The sequence below is a fragment of the Saccopteryx bilineata genome, chromosome 2 (genome assembly GCF_036850765.1).
Source record: "Saccopteryx bilineata isolate mSacBil1 chromosome 2, mSacBil1_pri_phased_curated, whole genome shotgun sequence".
NCBI classification, from domain to species: domain Eukaryota; kingdom Metazoa; phylum Chordata; class Mammalia; order Chiroptera; family Emballonuridae; genus Saccopteryx; species Saccopteryx bilineata.
The window spans coordinates 77033146-77052063 of NC_089491.1; the positions used below are offsets into that span (position 1 = coordinate 77033146).

General features: G+C 38.0%; 1 protein-coding gene across 4 annotated transcripts in view; it reads left to right on the forward strand.

The window, feature by feature from the left end:
- CCDC171 (coiled-coil domain containing 171) overlaps window positions 1–18918 on the forward strand; it is a 388145-nt gene that overhangs the window by 113608 nt on the left and 255619 nt on the right. For all 4 annotated transcript variants that reach the window (XM_066257293.1, XM_066257297.1, XM_066257296.1 and 1 more), the window contains 2 exons: window positions 5587–5689; window positions 17689–17795. In XM_066257293.1, the coding sequence (XP_066113390.1) occupies window positions 5587–5689; window positions 17689–17795 (210 nt within the window). The remainder of the gene's footprint in view (window positions 1–5586; window positions 5690–17688; window positions 17796–18918) is intronic.

Sequence of the window (18918 nt, forward strand, 5' to 3'; positions counted from 1 at the left end):
GAGAAAAGGAAGTACAGGTGGCTAGTAAACATATAAAAAGGTGCTTAATCTTATTTAAAATTAAAGAACCGCACATTAAAATAAGTTGCTAAAGCTTATCATTGGAAAGCTATTGGGAAAGAGGCAAGATATGCTGATAGGACTCTTTGGAGAGCTATTTGTTAACAATGGTCTGACAACAGTTGCATATACCTTTTATCCATCAAACCTCTGTCTAGTTTATTGAATAGGTATAATTGAATGTGCATGCAAAGATATAGATATAAGGATGTGTATCATAGTATTGTCACTAATATAAAAAATGCAGCTAACCTATAAATCTTAGCAGTAAGGCACTGGTTAAATTAAATAATGGTACATCTAAACAATGGAGTACTATGCAACTAAAAAATGATGTGGAAAGATGTCAGAGATATATACTATGAATGGAAAAGTAAGTTGCATAGTAGTATGCATACTGTGATCGTATTTGATTTTAAAATGTATATGTAAAATGCACACGTAATAAATATGTGAAATATGTAAATTTAAAAAATTTTAGGCCCTGGCCGGTTGGCTCAGTAGTAGAGCGTTGGCCTGGCGTGCAGAAGTCCTGGGTTCGATTCCCGGCCAGGGCACACAGGAGAGGCGCCCATCTGCTTCTCCACCCCTCCCCCTCTCCTTCCTCTCTGTCTCTCTCTTCCCCTCCCGCAGCCAAAACTCCATTGGAGCAAAAGATGGCCTGTGCGCTGGGGATGGCTCCTTGGCCTCTGCCCCAGGCGCTGGAGTGGCTCTGGTCGCGATAGAGCGACGGCCCGGATGGGCAGAGGATCGCCCCCTGGTGGGTGTGCTGGGTGGATCCCGGTCGGGCGCATGCGGGAGTCTGTCTGACTGCCTCTCCATTTCCAGCTTCAGAAAAATACACACACACACACACACACAAAAAATTTTAAACATTCAAAATTTTATATATATTAAAGTTTTTTAAATTATAAAACAAACTGTGAGTAAAACTTACCAGTGAGAATTCAGTTACTTTCTAGTTTTTACCATAAGCATAATATAGATTAGCCCAAGGAATTTAATAGAATATTTGAATATTTGATAATTAAAAGTATTTCACATTTAAAATAACTCAATAATATATTTATATATAATTACTGCCTTATAAATACTTTTTCAAAGATAAATTTTGATTGTTGGACATTAGTAATAAGATATTCCATTTTGACTCTTTGCTTTTTTAAATAACTAAAACTTGGTGTTTCTTTTTCTGAGGATGTTATCTTACATTGGGCTCTGAGTCAGTGCTGTGCTAACATCCAGAAATCTCCACTGTGGCCTCTTTGCTCAGTGGTTCCTTCTACTGTTTCCTAACACACTAACAAAATGTATGTATCTTTTCTGGAGAGAAGTTCTTTTTTTTTTTAAGAGGGATGGAGAGAGAGTCAGAGAGAGAGAGAGATAGGGACAGACAGACAGGAACAGATAGAGATGAGAAGCATCAAACATCAGTTTTTCGTTGCGACACCTTAGTTATTAATTGATTGCTTTCTCATATGTGCCTTGACGGCAGGCCTACAGCAGACCGAGTAACCCCTTGCTCAAGCCAGTGACCTTGGGTCCAAGCTGGTGAGCTTGGGGTCTTGAACCTGGGTCCTCCACATCCCAGTATGATGCTCTATCCACTGCACTACTGCCTGGTCAGGCAAGAGAAATTCTTTTTTTTACTTGTATTGTTTATTTCTTGTTTTTCAAAAACGAATTAAATTTTAAAGACTATATAATAGATATACATGATACAAGATCTCAAAGATACAAAGAGTTATACAGTGAAAAATGAAATCTCTCTCTTTACAACCCTTAGCCTCATAGATTCTTTTTCTGGTGCAAAGTTACTACTTCCATGTGATTTTGTGTAGAGATTCTCTCTGCATTTATAAATATGCATGTTTACACACACACACAACTCTTCACGTGAATGGTGACATGTTACACATACTGTTCTCCCTCTTTTTTCCCTCCTAATATTAACTTGTTTGATATTACAGCATTAAAAAGCATATTTCTAAAGATGTGCTAAAGCAGAACACTTCAAGTCTGGTTTTGTTGTGTTTTTGCATCCCAACTCAGGGCTGTCAGTTAGACCACAGATCCTTTATTTTGTAGTAGGATACACCTTTTCTACCTCTGCTTTTTTTTTTTTTTTTTTTTTTTTTGACAGAGACAGAGAATCAGAGAGAGACAGACAAGGCTGGACAGATAGGAAGGGAGAGATGAGAAGCATCAATTCTTCACTGTGGCTCCTTAGTTGTTCATTGATTGCTTTCTCATATGTGCCTTCACGGCCGGGGGGCTACAGCAGGGTTTCAAAGCAGCAACCTTTGGGCTCAAGCCAGCGACCATGGGGTTATGTCTATGATCCCACCCTCATGCCAGTGACCCTGCACTAAAGCTGGTGAGCCCGTGCTCAAGCCGGCAACCTCGGGATTTTGAATCTGGGTCCTCCACATCCCAGTCAGACGCTACCCCATTTTTGTTTTAACTCTACAATATTACTTAGAGATCTTTTCATATTAGTACACGAAGAAAAGCTTCCTTTTTTTATTTAAAGTATGTGGATGAATCCTAATTGGTTTAACAGTCTTTTGTTTCACTGTAGTTTGTTTAACAATTTAACTCTTGTTTTAGATACTTGGTATTGTCGAAGTGCTGGGGATACCCTGGTGAGGACAAAAAAGAGATATTATATTTACTCCCCTCATGGAGCTTAAATTCTATGAGATAGATATTAATAAAAGACCACCTCTAATAAATATAGAATCACATTTGTGATAAATGATAAGAAGAACCTAATAGAGGAAATTGATATAGTTAGGGTATTAAAGAATAGCTCTTAAGTGATAATTAAACTGACATCTATAAAAGAATTATTAGTTTTGCATATTTTAATGTAATTTTGTCCTATAATACGTATTCTCCCATTTCTTCTGTATCTACAAGTACTCTTTCACCAGTGCCTCTATTTTATCAGCTTTTAAACATGCTTAAGTTTCCCACATATTAAAAAGACACAGCAAGAAACCGTCTTCTTCAACCCAGTGTCCTTTCCAACTGCTATTGCCCTTTTTCTCTGCTTCCCTTCTTACCAAAAACTTTCATTTTTATTAATTATCTCTTACTCAATTAAGACAAAAAAATCAAGCTTACTCCTCGTCAGCTTGTTCCAGCCTGGTTATAGCAGATTTCATCAAGGTCACCAATGACTTCCATGTCCAGTGAACACTTTCATGTCCATTTTGCTTGAATAGTCTGTGACATTGCATATAGTTGACAACTCTATCCTTCAAATGATCTCTTATCTTGGATTTCATGACATAGTAGTCTTCTTTTTTCTTTTTAAAAATCTTCTTTGCTGCCCTTTTTTTTTTTTTGTTTTTCATTTTTCTGAAGCTGGAAACAGGGATAGACAGTCAGACAGACTCCCGCATGCACCCGACCGGGATCCACCCGGCACGCCCACCATGGGGCGACGCTCTGCCCACCAGGGGGCGATGCTCTGCCCATCCTGGGCGTCGCCATGTTGCGACCAGAGCCACTCTAGCACCTGGGGCAGCAGCCAAGGAGCCATCCCCAGTGCCCGGGCCATCTTTGCTCCAATGGAGCCTTGGCTGCGGGAGGGGAAGAGAGAGACAGAGAGGAAAGCGCGGCGGAGGGGTGGAGAAGCAAATGGGCGCTTCTCCTGTGTGCCCTGGCCGGGAATCGAACCCGGGTCCTCCGCACGCTAGACTGACGCTCTACCGCTGAGCCAACCGGCCAGGGCTTTGCTGCCTTTTTCATTCCTAGCTATAAATTGTTTCTTTAAATTTTTTTAAAAAATTTATTGGTTTTAGTAAGAGAGGGATGGAGAGAGAGAGAGAGAGAGAGAGAGAGGAAGAGAAGAACATTGATTTGTTCCTGTACGTGCCCTGACGAGGGATTGAACACGCAACCTCTGTGTTTTGGGATGATGCTCTAACCAACGGAGCCATCCAGCCAAGGCTAAATTCTTTCTTTCTCTCCCCCCCTTTTAATTATTTATTTATTTAAGTGAGAGGAGGGAAGATAGAGAAACAGATTCCTGTATGCACCCTGATTGGGATCCACTCAGCAACCTTTGTCTAGGGCTGTTGCTCGAATCAACCAATCTATCTTCAGTGCCTGAGGCCAACACTCGAACCAATCAGGCCTGGCTGTGAGAGGGGAAGAAAGAAAGAAGGGAGATGGGGGAGGAAGAGAAGCAAATGGATGCTTTTCATGTATGTCCTGACTGGGGATTGAACCTGGGACATCTACTGGACCAACACTGTATCTACTGAGCCAACCAGCCAGAGCCTAAATTCTGTGTCTTACAGCTTTGTCTTAGGCTCTTTCCTCTTCCCATGAAACACTCAAGGCAAGCTTTGGTGATGTCTGTAGATGATTCCCAAACCTATACCAGATCTTTCTTCTGATTTTTACACCATTATGTCCAGATGCCTCCCATGTTTTTTTTTTGTTTGTTTGTTTTTTTTTCATTTTTCTGAAGCTGGAAACAGGGAGAGACAGTCAGACAGACTCCCGCATGCGCCCGACCGGGATCCACCCGGCACGCCCACCAGGGGCGACGCTCTGCCCACCAGGGGGCGATGCTCTGCCCATCCTGGGCGTTGCCATGTTGCGACCAGAGCCACTCTAGCGCCTGGGGCAGAGGCCACAGAGCCATCCCCAGTGCCCGGGCCATCTTTGCTCCAATGGAGCCTTGGCTGTGGGAGGGGAAGAGAGAGACAGAGAGGGAAAGTGCGGCGGAGGGGTGGAGAAGCAAATGGGCGCTTCTCCTGTGTGCCCTGGCCGGGAATCGAACCCGGGTCCTCCGACCATGTTTTTTTTTTTTTTTTTTTTTTTTAAATTTACTTTTTCTTCGTTAGTTTATATATATTTATTTAGGGTCTTTTATTTGCCAGGCATTGTGCTGCTAGGAGTGTCTTAAAGTTACCTCCAATGTAATATGATCAAAATAGAATTAATGACTAGTACTTCCTGCCCAAAACAAGCAAACAAGTAAACAAAACAGCCAAAATAATGCCTTTTCACCATTCCTGTTTACCCTCTTTTACAGCTAAAGACCCTAGCCTAAGCCATCTTCACCTCTTAAGTAGACTTCTACAGTTACTCCTAATTTGTCCTACTGCATTCACTCTTGAATATCGTCTGGCAATTTGCCACATGATGGCCAGAATAATTTTTTTAAGTGTTCCTTAATTCCTCTGTGTCTCAGTTTTCTTATCTGTAAAACTGGTATAATAATAGCCCTTCTCTCATAGTTTGTTAGAAGAATAAAAAGCAATACTGTGTATAAGTACAACAGTGCCAGGCACTAAGGCCTCAATAAATTGTTATTGAGACCTTATACAGTGTTACATTAAGCCAAATAAAAGGTATGATTAAGACAGAAAGAGGTTTATTAATAATAGACTTAAATGGGGTAATTATTAGCTTGTTTATCCTTTATTGTGCTATATATGTTCACACAAAAAATCTGTTCTTGTGTGTGACCTTATTAAGTGTAATTTTTTTCTTAATTAAAAGGCTAAGAAGCACCAGGCTTTTCTAGTAGAGACGTGTGAAAATAATGTGAAAGAATTGGAATCGATCTTGGACAGCTTTGCTGCATCGGGCCTGTGGACATCAGGTTAGTTGAAGGTATAAAATGACAGATGCATCTGTCAGCGTTCCAAAGTCACTACATTTTGGGAATTCTGCAGATGCCTCTTATAGTCCCTCATCTCAACATGTTTTGATTTGATGACATGATAAGAACAGTCCTCACAGCAGTCAGTTGGCCTGGCTGGCTGAGAAAGGGTGACGGAGTGTAGACCTGCTGTTGTCCTCCCAGAACTTGATTTACAAGTGTCGGGGTCTGTGATTGGACAGACAAGGGCTCACTTGCTGTGCTCTGAATCCAACTGAGAAAAAAGTCCTTACAGTATACCTGCAAGGGGAGCAGATGTTTCGATCAAACTGAGCCAAATTCTGAGGCAACCTTCAGCAACTTAAAGGTCATGCATTCAAAACGTTATGCAGGAGACAGGCTGTAACACAGTGCATATTCTATCTACATGTTGCTTTCTAAGCTGGTTTTCTCTTTCATTTCTTATTGCCAGATATATTTTCTCTAGATAAAAATGCCTGGGTAAAATATTTTGGTTTTAGTATTAGCACGCTTAATATGATAAAGAACTATAAAAATGGTATACTAGGTAGTTGGCTAGTGAATTCTCTCTATAATTTCTACTTCCTTAATTCTTTTGTACTTATGCCATTACATGTACTGTATAGTAGCTTTAACTTAAGAACTTTATTTTTCTACTTCATTTTTTTTTGCCATATTGTCAGTCTTGATTTATTTAGTCATTTTTTGACTCAATTATATTCTTCAAAAAGCACATACAATTAAATTTCGTACACTTTAAAATTGAGTTCCAGGACTCTGTTTTTTAAAGGAATCAAGCAGATATTTGGTAAATGAGTTCTTTAGGAAACTGTCAAGTTCAGGCCAATTTGTTGTCTTAGAAAGAGCAGAATATAATCAAGGCCTGTTTTTAACCTGTCGGATCTGCAGATTTCTAATGGAGAACTATTAGAAATTTAGTGTGCTTTGCTATTATCTACTTTTGGGGTCTGCTTTTATCTTTCATATTTTTTAGTAGTAATTTTTTATGAAATTAATGTGTAACTATTTTTGTTTCTATTTATATTTTTTTGCAAAAAGCATTAGTGTTTCATGGTTTGTTACTGTGGAAAAAATCAAGGTATATAAAAGTGACATAAAATATAGATACCCAGTTTTCAAGTATACTTGATAGAATTTTAGAGGATAAATGTACTTTTGCAGTGGTGCTGTTTTATTATTGATTTGTATCATTGTTTAATGGTGTTAGGATCTTTAAAAATTAGTAAATTATTTTAATAGCTTAGCCTATGCCTCAACATTAAATATTTCTTCAGAGTTGAGTTAGAAAAGCTAGATATAATGAAGTCATATCTCCTCTGAGTTTTAAAATGAAATCATTGGTAACAAAGCAACTCGTAAGCTATTACTAAGCCTACAGAAAAAGAGTTGTCTTCTATTAAAGTTAAAAAATTTTTAAAAAAATAACTGTCCTTTTTTAACTTTCTAGCTTCCCATATATATGCTCACTGTATATATTATGGAGAAAGCATTTATAGAAGAGGGACTGTGTACTGAATATGTTATTTTTTATGGTATTATAGGGTGGTCTTTGTTTCCTCATTGAGCAGGATATTCACGCTTTTACCTGTCAAGCACCATTCTTCTTGGGTCTCTGTTTTGCCTTATAGAGGCTGATCTCTATAAACTGCATGATTGAGGCTCCTTTGCGTTCTGGCTTCTGGTTGGATTTGAACAATGGGTACACCAGCAGACTAAAAAGAAGAAAGGGAAGAAAAAGTCAGGGTACTCGTTTCCTCTGCTTCCTCTGGTCCAGTGCATTCTGGCAGAGGCTCCATTTTACAGTGGTCCCACCTCCTATCAGGCAGGTTCTCTCCCGCAGTGTGGATCGTATTTGACTATGGTGACAATGTTCTGCCCACTTGACCCTTTAGACTTAGCTATGATATTGGTTTTCTGTTCTTGCTAGTTCTTGGTGCCTCATCATATTTTATTAATTCTCTTCATGGTCTACATTTCTGTAAATAGTCTCTTTCATAAATTCTCTCTCTCTTTTTTTAGTGTGAGAGAAGGAGACAGACAGACAGACAGGGACAGACAGACAGGAAGGGAGAGAGATGAGAAGTATCAATTCTTTGTTGTGGCATGTTAGTTGTTCATTGATTGCTTTCATATATGCCTTGACCCGGGGGCTACAGCAGAGTGAGTGACCTCTTGCTCAAGCCAGAGACCTTGGGCTTCAAGGCAGCAACCTTTGGGCTCAAGCCAGTGACCATGGGGTCATGTCTATGATCCCACGTTCAAACTGGCACCCCTGCACTCAGCTGGATGAGCCTGCACTCAAGCTGGTGACCTTAGGGTTTTGAACCTGGGTCCTCAGCATCCCAGGCTGATGCTCTATCCACTGTGTTACTGCCTGATCAGGCAATAAATTCTCTTCTTATGAGCTCTTCTGAGTGTGCCATCTTGCTACCTGGTGACACCCTAATTCACATAGCTGATTTCATTGGGACCTGATTTTATTCTTGCTGTTGACTTCCATGAAACAGCCCTTATTATATAACTATAATGGACTCCCTTTCTGCTCATACCAGCTCAGGTTGGGTTTTTGTCACCTCCCCAAGATGGATGTATATAATAAACTTTATTGCTCAGTATTTTATGGAAGAACCTGAACAATGATGATTGCCTACTGCATTAGGCCTGGCTTGAGCTACACAGAGATGACCAAATATTTTGTTACTCCCAAATGAATTAATTAAAAAATTTATCTTAGGCTAATTCAAAGATGTGTGTGTATGTGTGTATGATGTATATAAACATGTATAGGTTTCATAGTAGATCTACATCTTTGAAAAAAAGTCTATTTCAAATAGAAACATATTCTTACTATGTAATGTAGCATAGCCTTAGAATTTGCTACAAAGTCAGTTATATTGGGAAGGGTTTTCCAGAGAGATCTGCTGTTTTGCACTTATGGCAATAGTGCTTTACTCCCTTTTATTATCTTTTCATACCTTTCAGTTATACTTGAGTCCCACTCCCCAATTTCAGGAAAAGTAATCCATGGTAGAAATTTAGAGAAACAGTTATAAAATTGTTTCCTTCTCTTTTTTTGCCTTGCTCTTCAAAAATGGAATGAATGAAAATTATTTTCCTGAATGAGTTTTAGTCCAGAGTTGACAATAGTTGCCAGGAGCTCTGTTCTCTATCTTATTGTGAAGCTCGAGTGACCATCACCTTATCTTCATGTAGCGGATAAACCAAAGTTGTGGTTAGTCCAAGACGTTAGGGATTTATTTATGTAGAGGATTTAACTTGATCTCCTGACCTCTTATCAGTTTGATAGTTTACACCTCCTATTCCTTTTCTAATGCCTTCAGCACCTCCTCCCTTTCTCACTTACTACTCTGTCTGCTTCCACCCTGCTGACCTGTACTTTGTCTTCTCGATAGCCACCAGGATGATAGTTTGAAATCTTACATTAGAGCATGTCCTTCCTCTGCTCTAAACCTTGCTGGGCTCTGCGCTTCACTAAGAGTAGAAGGTGAAACTTGAGTAATGGTGTGTTAGAACCTACAAAGGTCTGCTTTTATCCTTCATCATCCCTTTGATCTATTCTTCTCTCCATCCCACTGATTGGGCCTCTCTGGCCTCCTGTATCTTGAACACATCAAGGTGCTCTTGCCTTGGAGCCTTTGTGCTGACCATTTTTTCTACCTGGAAAGTTCTTCCTGTAGATATCTGCATAGCTCTCTGCCATCTTCCTTAAATGTATATTCAAATCTCAGCTTCTTTGGAAAGCTTACCTGCTACCCATTTCCATGCCACTTGCTTCACTACCTCAGTTCCTTTTCTGCTTCAATTCTACTCTCCCCCATAGCACTTACTGTGTTCTAACATATTATTTGGTGCATTTTTTTATTATATCTGAAGTTTAGGGTTCTTCAGAGGAACATGCAAAATAGGATCTATCTATCTATCTATCTATCTATCAATCATATATCTAATCTATCTCCTGTATACATATATATGTTTGTAGAGAGAGAAATATATATTTATGTCTATTTTATATGTGTATATTTTATATAATATATAAAAATATGTATATATAAATACATGTATGTTTTTATATATGTATAGATATATATGAAGACATTTATTATTGGAATAACTCACACTGTAATGAAGGCTCAGAAATCCCATAATCTGTTCTCTGCAAGCTGAAGAACCAGGAAAGCTAGTAGTATAATTCAGTCTGAGTCCAAAGGTCTGAGTACCTGGGGCCGCTGGTGAAGTCCTGGAGTCTGAACACCCAAGAACCAGGAGCTCTGATTTCCAAGGGTAGAAGAAGATGGAAGTCTCATCTCTAGAAGAAAGAGAATTTGCTCTCCCATATTTTTGTTCTGTTGGGGGGAGTGTTTGGGGGAACAATAGATTAGATAATGCCCACCCATATCGGTAAGGGCAAACCTTCTTTACTCAGTCTACTAATTCAAATCCTAATCTCTTCCAAAATACTGTCACAGACACACCTAGAAATACTGTTTTACTAGCTCTACTGTATTTGCATCCCTTAGCCATGTCAAGTTGACATACAAAATTAACTATCATAAGTTAATTTTTATACCAGGGCAAGGATCCTTGTTTCTTTTATTTATTAATGTATTTTAAGCAGCTAGAACAATACTTGGTACAAAGCAGACACACAGTAAATGCTTGTTCAATATGTGAATGAATAAAAGCAAGAATGAATTAATAAAGATTGAAGGTCTACATTATACTTGCATTTAACTTTTTGAGATTATAAAGATTGCTGTAGAATTTCTAAATTATAGCAGCCTTTTGGGTAGTAACCTATAAGGAGTCACCAGGAAGATTAACTTTCAGTGGAAAAGATGTACAATCTTGCATGGGTAATAAAAATGTCACCTTGATTGCCTACTATCATTAGACAAGATAGCCTCAATTTATTTGATCAAGGACATTTATTTCCTATTTCTGCTTTCTACTGAACTTAAATTACTCTGATTGTTCGTATCTCATTTGTTTTCTGGTGGAAATTCTTATTGTAGGATGTGCATGGGGAGAAGTCTTTTTCCACTTTGAACCCATGTAGTTGTTCTCCCTCAAGTGTTTCTTCTCATACAGTTCACCTCTGCCTGAGGATGCTAGCAAACGTATAGAATGTGACTTTTCTTTCATTTGGTTCATGAAAGAAAGGTTTTCTTGTGGCTCAGTCTTGGATCCTCCTCAGGGCGGTTGACTTCTGTGTTGACTGAGACAGAGCCCTCCAACCTTCTTCAACCTTTCTTACCTTGTGGAAGTCTTTTGTGATATTCCAGAGGTATTGTTTTTCTTTCTACTGGAGAGGCTGAAGGACCCTAGGAAATAATAGTAACAGGATTTGGTGCCTTTAGGCATGAATATATCACCCAGAAATTGGGCAGTTTCAGGGACTGCTGTTAAGAAAATCAGGACAAGAAATTGGACTTCTTCACTTCCTTCTCTTCCTTTAATAAAGCATTATTGCCTAGAACTAGTATTTTCTTGAAAAGTTGTTATTGCTTTGGTGAACCTCATGGCTCTCTACTTTCCTTCTCCTGACTCATTGAGGTTTACAGACCAAACTTGCCCTATTTCCTTGTGCTTATAGCTCCAGTTTGTGAAATCCAAGGGAGTGACTTTGCTAAGAATACTCAGCATCCTCTCATGGGATCATTAACTAGTCACATGATTATGGTGGCTGAGAAATCCAAGGCTGGTAACAAACTAGAGGCCCAGGAGGACTGATGGTGGCATTCCAGTTTGATTCTGAGTGCAAGAAGCTGAAGAGCTGCTGGTTCCTCAAGTCTGAGTCCAAAGGAGGAGAAGACGATGTATAGCTTGAAAAGTCACAGAGAAAGAATTTCTTCTTACTCAGCCTTTTATTCTATTCAGGTCTTCAAAGAATAGTTTCTGGGGTGGGAACCAGATATTTTACTGGTGGGCCATGAGATGTAATAGTAGGTGAACCACTCCCTTTTCCAACATTTGATTCCAGGATCTGTGAATACCACCTCTGGGGGAAATAGAGCATGGATTGATTGCTGACTCAGAGCATGTACTCCATCCTGGAGGACATTATCCATGTCCTGGAAAGTTTTGATATCCATCCAGCAATGTGAATCTTAAAAAGGCCACTCTGCTATTCTTCATGCCAGCTGCTTTTGAGGGATGAGAAACATAGGAAGACCATGGAATTTTATGAAAATGAGCACATTTCCATACTTAATTTGCTACAGAATTGAGTTCTCTGGCCAGAAACAATGCTATGTGAAATATATAATGGTGAAAAAGGTATTTTATACATTTATGGACAATGATTTCAGCAGAAATACTATGGTCAGGGAAGGAAAGTCTATATCCAGATAATGTCTACATTAGTAAGAATAAAGCATTGCTCATTCCATGATGGAAGTGACATTGTATAATCAGTTTGCTACCAGGTGGCTGGCTGGCTTACCTAGAGCAGTGGTCGGCAAACCATGGCTTGTGAGCCACATGCGGCTCTTTGGCCCCTTGAGTGTGGCTCTTCCACAAAATACCACGTGCGGGCGCTACCTCGATAAGGAATGTACCTACCTATATAGTATAAGTTAAAAAAATTTGATGCTCAAAAGAAATTTTAATCGTTATACTGTTGATATTTGGCTCTGTTGACTAATGAGTTTACCGACCACTGACCTAGAGAATGGTGCCATGTCATGGGTTTAGTGTTGGTACTTGCTGTTGATAGATTTGGCATTCAGCAAAGGTTGTAATCCTATCAGTTTTGGTGAATGGTTGTCCATGTTGCTGAGCTCATGTATCATATTATTCATCCTTCCTGCCATAACTCCTTTGCTGTAAGGGCAACAAAGGTGTGGACAGTGGTGCTGGAAAAAGATGCTCGCTGCCATCCACAGAGGGCTTCATCTTGGTCTCATTATTAAGATACTGAAATTGATCCGGGCACAGTGACCATTTGAAGAGGTCTATCCACACACATATTCTTTCCCAGACTACCTTGTTACCAGTTTTCTAAGTGTGTTTTTTTCAAGTCCCTGACTGTTCAGTCAAACTGTTAGCTGCCACCCATAAATTGATAATATATTTGAACCTTTGGTCATGTCTCATTTCAGGCAAAATTGAAGTCAGATTCAGTACTTGAAGCTCTGCCTCCTGGGAGGGTTTTACTCCACCACTATCCTTCAGGGTCACCCCTGAATGGGGCTATAGTACTGCAGCTGTCTGCTTCCAAGTGGAGTCAGCATATCACTTAGAACCATCCATATATGAAGCCCATATTTTTTTTCATTAGCCAGCTGATCCTAGGGAACTTTCTATGGGTCGAGGATATAGGTTAAAGAGAGCAGATAATGTAACAAAAATAGGGTTCAAAAGGGAATCTGGATTAATTATTCTTGCAACTTATTTGTGCCTTCAGGACTTGCTTGAACCCAGTTTGGTATATACACTTTTGTTTAGTGTATGCCCAAATTTAGGTTGGTGGATCAAAAAATAACTATCATAGGCAACTCATGGTAAATTGGTGGCCATGCATTCTGTAATTGCTGAGGATTAGTAACAAGTCAAGTCTAAAGCTGATTTTCAAGAGAGGAATAGTTATTTGTAGGAATTGGCTTGCTTTGTTACAAAATCCTAAAAGTTTACACTATGATTCACCTGTAAAGACCTGCCAGACTTGACTTGCTTGAAGTCAGAATGATATCTTGAAAGAGAACTAAATGGGACCAGGCGGTGGCACAGTGGATAGAGCGTTGGACTGGGATGCAGAGGACCCAGATTCAAAACCCCAAGGTTGCCAGCTCGAGCGTGGGCTCCTCTGGTCTGAGCACAGCTCACCTGCTTGAACCCAGGCTTGCTGGCTTGAGCAAGGGGTCACTCAGTCTGCTGTAGCCCCCCAGTCAAGGCACATATGAGAAAGCAATCAATGAACAACTAAGGTGTCACAATAAAGAATTAATGCTTCTCATCTCTCTCCCTTATGGTCTATCTGTCCCGATCTGTCCCTCTCTCTGTCTCTGTCACCAAAAAAAAAAAAAAAAAAAGAGAGAGAGAAAGAGAGAGAGAACTAAGTGGAGCATGTGATGTCATCTGAAATGGAGAGTTGATAAAAATTTATAGACTAATAGAAGGCTAGAGTTGATACAGCTCTGAGGTAGGGCAGTGAAGATATATTGTTGGCTTTGCCAATTGAAAGAAACTGTTTTGGTGATTTTTACTAGAAGGATAAAAGAAATAGCTTCATTCCAGTTGCTAGGAAATGTACATGCTCCAACAATGAAACTACATCTTTATCTGCAGCTAAATTGGAGTGACATGTGATTATGCTTGCAATAATTTACTGCCATTCTCTAAAACCCATCAGTATTTTGCATAACCCAGATAGGTAAGTTGAATGCTCATGTGGTTGGAACAAACACCCCTTTATCTTGTAAATCCAAAGCAGAGGCACTAGTTTCTGCAGTCTCTCAAGGAAGGTGGCATTACTTTTGATTACTATTTTCATAGGTAAGAGTTCTAGTGACTTCCACTTGCTTTTTTCCTATTTGGTTATTCTAAATCCCTCTTTGCCTGGGTCAGGTAACCAATGTGTGGACATTGTGCCAATTTCTGCATTTATTTTAGTCATACGTGTATTAAATGTTTGGATTTTTCTAAGATTAAAATAAAACCCAATGTTATTTTTTTTGTGATATATGACAGAATTTAAAAAGCAAGATTAGACAAAAATATTTTTTTTTCTATTTGGAGGGTGAACATGACTACTTATATTCTGTAACATGTCTAAAAAATCGCTCAGTCCTTTGTCTTACCCAGTGGTTCTCAGCCTTTCTAATGCCGTGACTCCGCAGTACAGTGCCTCATGTTGCGGTGACCCCAAACCAAAAAATAATTTTGGTGGCTACTTCATAACTGTAATTTTGCTACAGTTATGATTCGGAATGTAAATACCTGATATGCATTATGTATTTTCCAATGGCTTAGGCGACCCCGCTGGGTCGCGACCCACAGGTTGAGAACCGCTGGTCTAGAAGGAAACATTTAAATAGAGGGCTTGAAATTTTTTCTTATACCCCACTCCCTCCTGTGGACTACTAATTCAAAGAAGATTTCTAGGGTATACCTAGGGTTGAAATGTACTGAAAAGTGAGAGAGATTGAAATAGGCAGAAATATGTGAAAGTATAGCCTGGTACCCACGTGCACAGACACACGCATATAGGGAGAGGGAGACGACTGAGATTTTCAGTTGGTGTTATTGAAATAAAGAATTTTGAAGCATTCTTTTTTTTCATTTGGACTTTGACTTTTGAAAGGCCATTTATGACTGCTATTAAAACTTTGTTTTAGACTTTGCTGTGATAGGATAGCTTCAATATTCTACTGTGTGTTGGGGCCATAATGCAGTGATTACAATCTTATTAGGTTAAATTAAATCGATTGATAAAGTTCTGAGTCCTGAGTGACCCTTTCTTTTTATTTATAAGCCTTTTGTCATGTTAAGGGACCAGTAACTATATTTTTTTACTTACTAGATGTGGTTGGGATATAAAACGTACTTTGTACTTCAGCTGAACTTTATTTGTTTAAGCATTCAGGTAAAGAAATTAAACTTTATTTTATGTAGAAAGTAAGAATGTTTATGGGTCATTAAGGAGAGGGCATTTTGTTCATTACCCCTCAACACTTGTATTAAGATAATTTTATTTTTATGAATTTCTATGAGAAGGTTTTCTCCCTTATTGTAAAAGCTAGAAGATTTCCCAAGTGTCCTTGAATGATTTATTCATGACCTATTTGTATATTAACAAAAGAAAAGAATTATACATTACATTTTTTCTGTGCAAGAGAGTAATTTTAAAAATATATATTTGGTAAGACCTTTAATAAAAATTTTAATGAGTTGTCTTTCCAACTTATAGTCATTACAGAGCGTACTATCTTCTTCAGTATTACAGTTCAGAGCAGTGTCTCCCCCCCCCCCCAACTGGGATATGTGTTATTTCTAAATTACTTTTGGTTTTTTTTAACTTAAATATGCTTTTGTTTAAGAAAATCTGAGATGTACTCATACTTTAGATAATATTTAAATGATACTTTGATGAATATGATAAATTTATTAATAAAAATTTGTCTAAGATTAACACAAAATATTAATTCTCTGAAATGAATAAAGTTGGTCTATCATTAACCAAACACACTTTTTCCCCTTGTTTTCTTTTCTTTTTTTTTTTTTTTGGACAGAGACAGAGTCAGAAAGAGAAACAGACAGGGACAGACAGATAGGAAGGGAGAGAGGTGAGAAGCATCAGTTCTTCGTTGTGTTCTTAGTTGTTCAATGATTGCTTTCTCATATGTGCCTTGACCCGGGAGCTACAGCAGAGCAAATGACCCCTTGCTCAAGCGAGCGACCTTGGGCTTAATTAAGCCAGCGACTTTTGGCTTCAAGCCAGTGACCTCTGGGCTCAGGCCAGCGACCGTGGAGTCATTTCTATGATCCCATGCTCAAGCCAGCGACCCTGTGCTCAAGCTGGTGAGCCCATGCTCAAGCTGGCAACCTTGGAGTTTTGAACCTGGGTCCTCTGTGTCCCAGTCCAATGCTCTATTCACTGTACCCACCTGTTCAGGATCCTCTTTTTTTCTTTCTTTCCTTTATTACTTCCTTCTTTCCTATTTCCTCTAATTTCTAACAATTGAATACTTGAAGAATGGGTCAATGGTTTTATATAATAATTTTTTTACTATCTGTCCTCTTCTTTTTAGACTGTAAATTCTGTAAGTATGGAGGCTACACCAGCCTTGTTCACTTCCATGAGCCTAATGCTTAGGATTAGTATGCAGTAGGAATTTAGTAAATTAGTTAAATGAATGAATCAGTTAATAATAAAACATATACTATGGATGCTTCTTTTAAAAATTATCTTTGTTAGGTGAGTACAAGATATATTGGGATGATCACCTAGCACTTTATATAATGTCTAACCATCACCTAGCACTTTATATAATGTCTAGCCACTGGGATGTATACCTGAAACTAATATAATATTGTATGTCAACTGTAATTTTAAAAAATGGTAAAAAAAAATGTCTGTTGAAAGTGTTTCTTACCTATTGAAATATTTAGATTGTAAATATGGGGAGAAATTATAATAAGGAATGAAAATATTTTTAATATTTTTAAATTTGCTGCTTGTTTTACAACAGTCAAAGAGTAGTAAATAAGTGGTTTTTGAAACTAAACTTTTGATTATTTTGGATTAATATTTTGTACTACATTTTACCATGTGACACTGATTAGCTCAACTAACTTATGGCCCAACAAAATTAAAATAGTTTGAGGGCATAATATGGAAATGGTCATATTTTTACAATGAGTATTAGTTTTAAGGGCTTTAATTGAAATATGATGTGGACGTACTTAGATAATAGCATATTCATTTTTTATTTCAAGTTGTAACTTGAGAATTTTAAGGATTGAAGAATATATTCAAGCATAACAGAAAATTATGTGTTCTTAGGTTCAGAAATTAATTATTTAAGCAAAATAGGCCTAACTGATCAGAAACACAGGGACCAAAGTGAGTGTACATAACTCCCCAAACAATGTTAGTAGAGACTATTCAGTTAAATTGTTGGATAACAGGTTCATACAAACACTTCAGTTACTTAGAAGATAGGAAAAAAAGAAAAAGCTTGCTACTAACCACAGTGTGAGCCTTGTAAGGTACGAAATAGCCATAAATTAGAACTTGACATATTATGAACTTAATTTGACCACTTGTTTAGAAAGACTATTAATATTGACTGTGCAGCAGTGTACTTTGGAGAATGATTCTACAGTGTTTTACAGTGTCTTTTCAAGTCAGTCTAATTATATCTCTGTTACTGTTTGCTTAGCTTTTGTCTCCTTGTGACATTAAGGGTATACTTTCATCCTATATTTTTCTCTAGGCATCCGCAAGGACAAAGATAAACCTCCTAGCTTCTCTGTTGTCCTTGAGACTCTGAGGCGTACCTTGACAGATTACCAGAACAAGCTGGAAGACGCATCTAATGAGGTAACACTTGCACTGTCTGGCTCCACACACATAGCCCTCGGCCTGAAGCAGTACATATCCCTTGCTTGTTACAAAGGTCAAAAAAATTGGGAATATTGAATTGGCAGCAGCCTTACAGATACAAAAAATAATAAGTTGTCTGTCACTGTTTTTTCTTTAAGTGTGGCCTAAAGTGGTGTCTCACTTGTGTTTTTGTAACTTAGGTCACACTATTATTTTCAAAGTTATAAGGACTCTGTCACTTTTAGACTTCAAAATTTATTTATTTTAATTTAATACAAAAGTTATGCAAGTCATTTAGGTTAATACATGTTATATTTAAATTTTAATGTGTTTTTATGACATTTGGAATAATAGGTAGTGGATATTTAGGTGGTGTTAATATTTTAGGTTAAGATTTCTACAAATTGTGGAAGTCTAAATATAGAGATAAGTTTTTATTCTCTGAAGTGAGTAAAGTGTTGATAGAAGTTTTTAAAAAGACTTGTCTGTTTCATGTAGCCTGGGAGTGTTTAACGTGCAGACTAAAGGAGCTCATGCTTCTGTTGATCTTGATCATCTCATTTGTATTATTTAATGTCTGGGTTGATAATTTTCTTGGGTATTAAACTATTTTATGAATTTGTGCTTTAAAAATGGAAGAGTTTGCTTAGTTACATTTTGTCAAATTAGAGAATATAAAGTAATTACACTAAATGCAATTAGTTAACAAAACAACAAACATTGTTTGAACCAAAACAAACCACACAGCTTGGAATTTAGTGTTTATCTGGTTCACTCATACAAAGGCTATGAAACTATTACATTTCACATTTCAGAAAGTGATTATTATACATTAGTTTAATAAGGTGAATAAAGAAAGAAAGTAAGCCTTTCTAATATCATCTGTAATTGTTCGAAAGGCATAGATGAAAGTGACCACTGAAATAATTAAGTTTCTGTAAAAAATAAATATTGCTAAGCCTATCTTGTGAGACAAGACAGCCTGTATTGTTAGCAGTTTATGAAACTCTTCTGAGGCCTAGGACTGGAAGCGGCGGGGTAACTAGGAACGTATTACCCACAGTGGATTGTGATTTGGGAGGATGAATGTCACATGATCCTCAGCACAGTTGAAAAGTCG